The 10,443-nt window shown below is 42.4% G+C and overlaps 1 protein-coding gene across 1 annotated transcript; it reads right to left on the reverse strand.

Moving 5' to 3' along the window:
* Nucleotides 1-7,686: 7,686 nt before the first annotated feature.
* On the reverse strand, nucleotides 7,687-9,332 carry CARTPT (CART prepropeptide; the record flags this gene model as incomplete). The annotated part of the gene is made up of 3 exons (XM_082835309.1): nucleotides 7,687-7,794; nucleotides 8,662-8,745; nucleotides 9,174-9,332. The coding sequence occupies 3 exons, from the start codon at nucleotides 9,330-9,332 to the stop codon at nucleotides 7,687-7,689; spliced, it is 351 nt and encodes a 116-aa protein (XP_082691435.1).
* Nucleotides 9,333-10,443: the final 1,111 nt, after the last annotated feature.

Here is a 10,443-nt window from a genome sequence, read left to right on the forward strand (position 1 = left end):
ATATCTTTCACTTAACCAAAGAAAATCTAGAATCTTTCCATTGAAGGGGCTCAACAAGATTCAGGCGAGATTATGGAGACAGACCTACCCCAAGATACCCTGAGTGACATTTCTGAAGTACAAGTATAGGAAATAATCTCTACTCAGATATTGAGGGAGACAACACTCCAACAACAACAACAAAAATGACAATTACAGTGAAAGATTTCCCTTACCCCAATGCCAGAAAACGATAGACCAACAGCATGACAGGACACTTCTACATCAATTGCTAAAAACTGTTTTTTGAAAAAGCAAAATAAACACAAATTCAAGTATGAGAGGATTCAGAAACACAATACCCAAGTACCCAGTCCCCAGAAAGGCACTCGAAGAAAGATTCCCATCAATTGGAATAAAGAACTCAAAAATTGAGACAATGTTAAGAAGAGTCAATGATGAGCAATGCCAATAAAACTTAGAATTAAGTCAAGAAAAGTGTTGCTATTGGTTGGGTATTTTAATGCAAATGTTAACATATTACTCCTAAGGTAAAAATATAGAAAAATTTAAATGTTAAAAACCTGGATATAAAATACTAGATTAGTTTAAAAGATACTGGAAGGTACCAGTTATGAGTTTAAGATTCTACTATACAACCCAATAGAGCTGCCGTGAGGAGTCAGGAAAAGGAGTAGTTGTAGGAGTAGCAGTGATAGGAGAGGAAAACCTGGACATGGAGGTAAACTGAAAGAAGAAAAGCTATCAATAAATTAGAAAATCTATCAATAAATTCACCATGTCAAGCAGACAAGGTGAAGGACCGGCAGCAAAAACAGCAAGTCTAGAAAAGCATTGTTGGGAGAAATTTGTGATGGGGACAAGACCAGAAGCAGGTATGTGGTTCTCCACTGCCTGCCCAGGGTATAGAAGAATCAGATTGTAGTCTCTCAGAAAGGGATCCAGGCCTTCAGGCTGTGAGAAGTATTAGCTGCTCACCTGGCAGGATCAAGGGCTATGGCTGTAGGACACGGTGGAATCTTAGACTCCAATCCTGATCTTTCCACCTTAGAACTCCACCAAGATTGATTGCTCAACCACGAGCATGTGTCCATGGAGTCTGCTAGAGGCTGACTACTTCTCTAGGATGTAGATTAAGTCAGATTATTAAAAGGTCAAGTAAAATATTAATAGATTAAGATAAAATGATTATTTCAATAAATGCAGAAAAAATTCTTTGAAACTCAATACTCATTTATTTTTGAAAAAGAAAAAAACTTATCAAACCAGGAATAAAAGTAAAATTCCTCAGTCTAAGAAAGGGTATATATATTTTTTAATACACACACACATTTCCTATTAAACTTAAGAAACACTGTCACTGAAATCAAGCATAAATAAGAATGCCTGCTGTCACCTCTATACCATTGACATTACACTGACAGACCCAGTCAATGTAATAAAACAATAAGAAAAGGATAAGAATTAGAAAGGAAGCGAAAACTATCTTTATTTTCAGATAACGTGATTGTCTACATAGAAAATTCAAGAGAATATATAAAAAGTATTTAAAACTAATGGGAAAGTTCAGAAACATTACAGGATCTCATGTTTATACATGATATGTAACATTCCTATATATCAATAAACCAGTTATGAAACATGATAGAATTAAAAAACATACATACTTGCAACAAAAAGACACCAAATAATCTAAAACTTGAAAAAATTCTAAAACCTAATAAGTCCAAAACCTATACGAAGAAAATTATTAGTTATTTTAAAATCCAAACTTAAATTGAGGTGATTTTAGGTTTAATCTTTCTTGTTAAAGCCTGTAGTTCAAGTAAAGTCAAAACCAATTTGGACTGAGGCATATTTGCTTTATTTCCCAGTTGCTCAAACATAGAATATTAGATATGATCAAATAAAGTAGAATTCAGTCTCCAAATACCTCACCTGGAAGGGGAATCTTAGATGTCAGCCTGTCCGAATCCCTGCAAGGCTACACAGGTAACAAGTGGCAGAGCCATGACTAGAAACCAGGCTTCCTGCTTCCACTGCAGTGCTGCCCTGCCCTTACCTCCATTCTGGTGAAACCACACCTGAACTAGAACCTAGAGCAAATCTAGAGAAGCTCCAGGTTCCTTAGAGATTCAAAACCTCAGTCCTCTCCCCGCTGCAAGCATCTCTCCCCATGTCTCCTTTCTCTGGCATCTACTATCCTCCCAGCCTTTCAGATTTCTCATTTCACAAGTCTCCAGGAGTTCAATGGCTTCCAGATTTCCAGATTTTCTAGACCAGCCAAATTTCCCCCCAAATTCTGGCATCTGAAAATAGAGATCCCAAATTTTGTTTTGTTAATGGAAACATTAGGAAAACAACCATCTATTTCCACTATCATTTAATAAAACAAAGAACATTTTATAGAGAATGTACATTTCAAAAGGATGAATTTTATTGTATATAAATTATACCTAAATAAACCAGACTTTCTAAATGCAAGTATGCTAAACTTTGAATTAAAACAGTTAGAAATTGGATATATCTAGCTTTGGTATCCCAACTTCCACACCACTTTACCACAGAAGATGAAATAAAACACCATCACAAACAGAAGAGTTTTGGGAAACTACCGCTTCAGACTTTTCCTGAACAATGTCTTCTTTGTCACTCTTGTCCATCCTTACTGCTCTTATCCATCCAGGCCCTCATCACTTTTTTTCTGGACTACTGCAATATCCTCCCACCTGCCCTTTCTGTGCCCATGTCTCCCTCTCTGGTCCCTCCATTAGTGTGCTATCAGAGAGCTTCCTAAAACACAGCCCTGATCATATCATTCTGCTACCTGGAATAAAGCCTTGGCCCCTTACCCCACAATCTGAGCCAAACTTGTCTCCTTCATCATTTTACACCACATGGACCCAGTGCTCAAGTTATTTCTAACTGCATTCTCTTTTCCCTGTGTACTTTCATTCACGCTACTTCCCACACCTTAAACAAGTTTTCCCAATCTTCACCCTTTGAAATATTACACACTCTTCAAAGAATATTCAACTACCACTTTGTCTACAAGCCTTGATAACTCACCTCTTGGGCCTTCTAAATTGATTGTTCTCTCTGTCTAGTATTAGACGCATCATGTTTTATGGTGAAACTCTCACTTTATGGCAGAGACCTGGCTATCATCAATTTCTTTTTTTTGAATTTTTGAATTTTATTTATTTATTTTATACAGCAGGTTCTTATTAGTTAGCCATTTTATACATATTAGTGTATACATGTCAATCCCAATCTCCCAATTCATCACACACACACCCCGCTTGCCCCCCTTGGTGTCCATACGTTTGTTCTCTACATCTGTGTCTCAATTTCTACCCTGCAAACCGGTCCATCTATAACATTTTTCTAGGTTCCACACTGGCTATCATCAATTTCTATATTGTGTATATATAATTATTGAATGGACAATTTGCTGCTTCTCCTCCTCAGCAGATGACTTTATATCCTACTTCCCTCAGAAAACAGAAGCCATAAATAACCACCCCAACTTCCTGCCAACACACCTACAAATTCACCTGCATCTGTGCACAACATGTTCTCCCACCTTCCCACTCCTCCTTCAAACTAATCTTTTTCTTGGCTCTGAATCCCATCCCCTCATCCCTGACAAGAGCCTTGCTTCATCAATTATCTCCTCTTTCTTCTAAATTTGTAACCTCTTCCTTTCTTCTGATTCCTCTTCTCAATAGTGCAGGGAACACCAGCTAGAAATATTTACATAAACTATTTTCAAGCCAAAAGAATTTTGCTGATAGACCCTCAGGACTAGATACCCTGAAAAAAGCACACCCACACTTAGGAAGGTAAAGGAAATAAACCACAAACACACATTAGCCAGGCAAGAGAGAATTATATTCATCCATCACTGAGACAAAGAAGATTAAAAGTTGATGTCAGGACAACCACCCTCCTTATTCTCAGTCCTACTTTCTCGAGAGAAATTTCTAACCTATGAACATCTGTTAATTTCACCTGGCACCTGATTAAGGCAACTGTGTACACTCAACGGGGCCCAAAGAACTATCCACAGGGGTAGCCACTTGTGCCTCTCCTCATGGGGCATTCATCTGCTAAGAGTCCTTGGTCTTCTTTCAGTTCCTCAAGCAGGTCGACATCTATCCTGCCTTTGAACATGTCAAACCCTCTGCCTGAAGCCCGTGTGGCAGAGTACTCCAACCACTCTGTTTTTGACATAACTGGCTCCTTATCCTTTAACTCTCAGCTCATATATCACCTTTCCTGGTCACTCATTTGATACCACAATGTCCTTCATAGAATTTCTCATGGCTTGTAATTTTTATTTGTTTGTTTCTTATTAATTTTTCTCACCACTAGACTATCAAGCACTAGACTGTAAACTCTATGAGAACAGGAATTATGTCTATCTTACTTACCATTATGTTCTCAGTACCTAGCACATGGAAGATACTCAAAAAGTGTGGAATGAATGAGTTATATTAAAAGCTAGCTCAGCATTGCAGTGGTTCTAGAACAGGAAACTTAGCAGAACCACCTGAGGATCTTATTTAAACTAAACAATCCTAAATCCCCTTCCCTAACTACACTTCAAACTGTCAAAGAAGAACTATAGCTAGACAGTAGTTAAAGCCATAAAAACAGATTTTATTCAGGACTGTTGCAATAATGGAAAAGAGACCTCAGTATAGAACAGGGCTCAATTCCAAATACAGCATGGACAAGTAGTAATTTATGGCCAAGGGACAGGGTTGGGGGGTCTATGAATGGAAAGTTACTAAGAGGTAAAAGGGGAGATCCTGGCTAAACTGATCTAACAGGATCTTTGCTGAAGGTGGGCCAGGGTGATCAGACATCACTTCGGGGGTGGTGGAGGGTAAGGAACTTGATCATATTTGGAGAGCGATCAGATGTCCAGGGTGGGGAGTTCTTGATAAACTGACTTAGCAGGGTTCTTGCTAATACTATATTTTACAAGGAAGCACACAGATGGGTCTAGGACAAGGTTCAGGAAGCTGACTAAAGTTTGGTCAAGCAAAGAATCTTTGTCAATACCTAGAGTCAGATGTGCCATTTTCAGGATCGGGAGAGGGTACAGGTACACAGGTAGACTATGCATCCCTCGTAGCCCTCCAGATTCTGGCATAGGGTGAGGGGTATAAGATCAGTAATCACCATGGGAAGGGGAATGTTTGTATGCAACTGAGAAAAGTCCTCCAGTAACTTTCACACATCATCTCCAGGCCCCTGGGAGAAACACTGCTCCATTCCTATGCCTTGTAATATTATTCCCCAGATCTTTAGATCGAGCAGCTTGTCAACTTTCAGACCCCTGATCTTTCACCCAATCTCAAAAGGTCTCTAAGGCACACACATGGAAGCCTCCATATGGCGGACAACTTTTCTCATTTAAACTTTCTCCATCTTTAATATTCTTGTCCTCTACCAAAGGGACCTTCAATCATTAAACATACTAAGACATTCTATTAGAAGAAGAGCTCTAATACTGATAAAATGAAAAGGCAACGTTACTTCCAACAAGCCACTTAAGATTAAATGTTGCCATCGTTAATGTAAAATGTTACTAGCACTATTAACTTAAAATCTGGGCACCCACACAAAATTTTTGGAAAAAGCCTTTTCATACCAAGCCCACAGATTCTCCATCATCAATCCCCCATAAGTCCATACCCTTTAATTGTATTAAACAAGAAAGGAGGGATGATATAGTAGGGGTAGGGGTGAGGGGGCAAGTTAAAGGGGTTTAGAGCAATATTCTTATTCTTCTCTTTGAACTACAAATTCCTCCAACACTTCTTGCTTTTGGGTGAAACATTCCAGGGTAAAATAGGAAGCAGTTCTAAGTGTTATCCCTGAGGGTCCTATCTGTGCACTAACCAATGATTAAAGCAATTTCCACATCTTATTTATGTAGGACTGACACAAATGGGAAGAGTTAAGGTACTCGAGAAGATAGAATTTCAACTGAAATGCTTTCTGGAAAAGCAGTGGACTATGAAACTATTGAATAACTCTTTTCAGTTTTTAAAGATTAAAATGCAACACATTTCAATCACAGCTAAAGCCTGGAATTCAAATTGAAGTGTGACCCCCCCCCCCCAAAATACATTGGCATCCCAATGAGCTAATTTCTACTAAAAAAAGAAGAGCTTCTGGGGAATTTGGGAGTCCATACAGCCTGTTCTGGAGGGACATGGAGAGAAAAGATAAATCTTTGGAGTCAGAGAAATTAGAGCTGAGATCATGATTTAGGATTGGGTAACTTGAGCTAGTTCTGTCTCCTCTCTTGGTGTCTGTTTTCTCCTCTGCAGTGGGGGCAGAGGAGTGATAATAGTATCTTGCAAGATTATTAGGAAGACCAGCCATGATAACAGTAACAATGAGAACACTGCAAAAGGCAGTTGTGTATGAAAATATTTTTTAACAGCATACTCTAGATCCCCAAGAATCAGTGGAGGGACTTTAGTTTTAAATTCTACTACTATGTAGGTGCCTCCTGAGTTTGCATTAGGAAAAAGCACCTGTTCCTCTCATGATGCTTCCACCTAACTGTTACTTAGTTTGGTTTAAATGCCCAGAAATGTGACCTCGGGTAAGCACTCAGAAACATTTTAAGACTCTTAAACTTTACATTTAAGATTTTTGTATTTCTTGAGTTGAAGCTGCCCCCACTAATTTTCACTTGTTCCCCTCAAACAACAACTCCCAAAGAGCCCACTGTTTGTTTTTTTTTTAACCAATGCATATCTTCTAATAAAGAGGTGTCAAAACAAAAGTCCTAATTTTTCAAATTGCTTTTAATGTGGCTAAAGTATGGGACAATTTCTCTTGTATTGGTCTCCCTGTTAAAATTAAGTATCCTAGCTAAAGCATTTAATAAACAAAATATATCAACTCAACTCCAACCATCTTCACTTTATTTCATCTTTCTCTCTCTCTTTCTCTCTCTCTCTCTCTCTCTCTCTCACACACACACACACACACACCCCACACCACTGCAATCAAAGAAAAATTGTGTACAAAAGCTTGTGTGGCAAACTCCTAATTAATGATGAAAACTCCTTGGAGCCCCGGTGCCGTTTTCCCAATAGACTGCTATTTTAAAAATATTTCTCCTTGAAAACAACAGCATGATTAATGCCAGCATTCCTGTTGAAATTACTTATGCAGAAACAACAAAGCACTATGAGCAATTATGAAAAACACTTTATTATGTATAATTTGTACATGCTTCAATTTGTGATGCTTGGGGTGATTTATTTTCCAGGTTGTGATGTCATCTACCAGATTTACCTGATCTAATTTTCATCCTGTCATGCCGCCTACAAAAATACAATTTTCAAAGTGAAGTTCTCCTTCTTTATTTAAATAAAAAGTAAAAGCTTTTTATTTGAAAAAGCTTTGAAAAGCTTGTCAGACAGATAAAATAAGAATAGAGTACTTTGCACACGTATCAACACCATACAAGGCATTACCCTTCACACAGTAACACCTAATGTGTTCTTTTATTTGGAAACAGCAGGAAAAGAGCCCCCTTTTCCTCAGAGGGAGATGCAAACTTTGCTGCTAAAGCCAAACTCCGGGGATGAAGGTGTGGTCCTCTGGGGAAAGTGGGGGCAGGGGGACTTATGGAGAAGGGTGGACGCCTCATAAGCACTTCAGGAGGAAGGAATTGCAGGAGGTTCCTCGGGGACAGTCGCACAGCTTCCCGATCCTAGCTCCTTTTCGCACGGCGCACTGCTCTCCCGCGTCACACTGCGAACAATACAATGTGTAGTCACCCTGCACACGCATGCCCATGCTCCCAACAGGCACGTCTCCCCATCAACACAAAGTCTGCCTCATGGGAGAGACAGATGAACCCTACCACCATCACCATGGGTCTAAGTACAGTCAGGCCTGAAACGAGGAGAGCCTTGTGCTTATAATTTCAGCGAGAGAACATAAAAAGAAAGAAATTTAAATTATTGAACCTCTCTTACTTTCTTCTACCTTTTGTGGGGAAGCTACACTTCCTGCCTCCTTTAATTGCTCATCCAAAAGAAAAAAAAAATCAACAAGACCTTTTTATCTAAGAGATAAACAATAGACAGACATTCTCACACCCCCTGCTCCGTGTACCCTCCTCACTCCAAGAAGATCAAAATGTGTGTGTGTGTGTGTGTGTGTGTGTGTGTGCACGCGCGCTCTTCAAGGAAGGTGACCAGACCTGAATCAAGATTTTTGACCCTAGAACTTAGATTTTTAAAAACCTGGCAGTGGTCCAGAAGGCAGGAAGAAAATTAGAGGAACAAGCACTGACTGGATTTAAGGGCTCTTCCAACTCAGAGAATTCTTTGTGAGGTGAAAAGAACACATTTTTAGGAAATACTGCTTTCCACAGAAACCCAAGGGCTGATTCCTGGCACAAACTGTTCAATCCTCCGAAATGGTCGATCTACTCTTTAACCTTAGAGACCAAGGGGCAAGGGCTGACGGTGGAAACAAAGGGGAGCCCACAGAATTCTGCAAACCCATTATCTGAATTATTTGCCACATCCTGGAGAGAAGGTTGTGTAAAAGACTCCAGATGGTGTATTTCCTCTTGGAAAAGCATGGGGAGGGGCGACCCCAAAGCCTTACCATGGGGACTTGGCCATACTTCTTCTCATAAATCGGAATACGTTTACTCTTGAGCTTCTTCAGAACTTCCTGCAGTGCTTCGATCTGCAACACACCGCCCGCAGAGCCCCAAGTTGCCGCCTTGGCTGTGCGCCCAGCCCCGGTGCTCTCTTCCAGCCCTAGTTATAAGGAACCCCGGAGCCACACACACTCCTCCCCTGGACTCCACAAAGAGGGATGTTCAAGGGGTGGAAACTTAGCGAGCGCTGTCCCACGAACTGACCGCAGGTCCAGGAGCCTCGGAGACTCCTGTTGCTCCGAGGAGCCGGGATCAGGGATTCGCTCTACAGACTGTCTGGAGCCCGTGGGCTCAAGACGTTCTTCGGGTAACAGCGGGAGCCGGGAATCTGCGCCCACCTCCCCGGGCCCTGACTTAGGAATGGGGGTGGGGAGGCAGGGAGAGAGGAAGGACGCGCACAAAGGAAGGAACCTCGCGGCAGCCCAGGGGAGTCTGGGGCGGGGGGGATACAGACCAGCTCCTTCTCATGGGAGGCATCCTCCACGGCGGAGTAGATGTCCAGGGCTCGCGGCTGGAGCTCGGCGCCCTCCTGGGCTAGGGTGCCCAGCAGAGGTAGCAGCAACAGCAGGGCGGCACCCAGGAGGGGCAGCAGCCGCAGGCGGGGGCTCTCCATGGTGCTGAAATCCGGCGCTACGGGGGCAACCCGCGCTCCCGCCTTTTATAGCGAGCCTGAGCCTGGGCGCAGGGAAGAAGGAGGGGGCGATGAAGGAAGGGGGTGTGGAGGAGGGTCCGGGTCAACCGTCTGTAGGCAGCGCTTCGCCGCCGCTTGACGTCAATGCCCGCTGGGCTCCAGGCGCCCCGGAACGAGGCTCTGCGTACAAATGGGCAAGAGCGCGGAAAACAGGGACCCCGCGCCCCCAAGTGCTGTCAGCCCCGTAGCAAGGGACGCTCCCCGAGGGGCCTGAGCTGAAGTCGAGGGGCAAGAGGTGAGGGATGGAGAGCGGGAGGGGACTAGGAAATGGAAAATGCCTTCGAGTCAAGGCACAGACACAAGAGTCCTTCCCCATCACCTAGCAGCCACAGCAGCACGATCCACCTCCCAGCACCACCGTGCTTCTTATCCCAGCCCCATCGGTAGCAGCAAGAAGACAGTGTTGCCTCCAGGCAGGCGCGTTTGCTGAGCACCTTACGAGGTACTCTGTGGTGGAGAGGAGGCAAATATAGTACGTAAAAGAAAGAGAAAGCATGGCCTTTCTCATGCTGGGTTCTTTGGTGGACTCTGTGTGGTAATGAGAAAAGAAGGAAAGCAGAATAACCCCAGTTCAGCGGCGGTGTGGAGAGTGTAGAGAGCCAGATTCTGGTTTCAGTCCTGGCTCTACCACTTACAAGCTGGGTGACTTTGGACAACATAAAGAACATATCTGAGCCTCACCCTTTTCTTTTGTAAAACTGGAATTTTAAAATGTACTTCACAATGTTTTCAGGAGAATGGAATGACAAATTAGGTATGTAAAACCCCTGGCCCTTAGCACAATGAACACCAAGGCTCTCCTTTGAACTCTGAGGCTGACCAGACAAGTGGCTGTGTGTGCAGTATCTCGGCTTTTCCTCAGGGCAAATTCAACCATCCTCAGAACCCCTCCTACCGACTGCCCACCCCTGATATCTAAGCAGCCTAACTAGAAAGAAAGAAAGAAAAAAGGGGTGGGAAAAAATGCAACTTCCTGATTATGGAAATATCTCCAAAGATTAAAAGTCAGTGGTGAGCCAGCTCCTCAGTGACT

The sequence above is a fragment of the Leucopleurus acutus genome, assembly GCF_964270905.1.
Source record: "Leucopleurus acutus genome assembly, chromosome: 3".
Taxonomy (NCBI): Eukaryota; Metazoa; Chordata; class Mammalia; order Artiodactyla; family Delphinidae; genus Leucopleurus; species Leucopleurus acutus.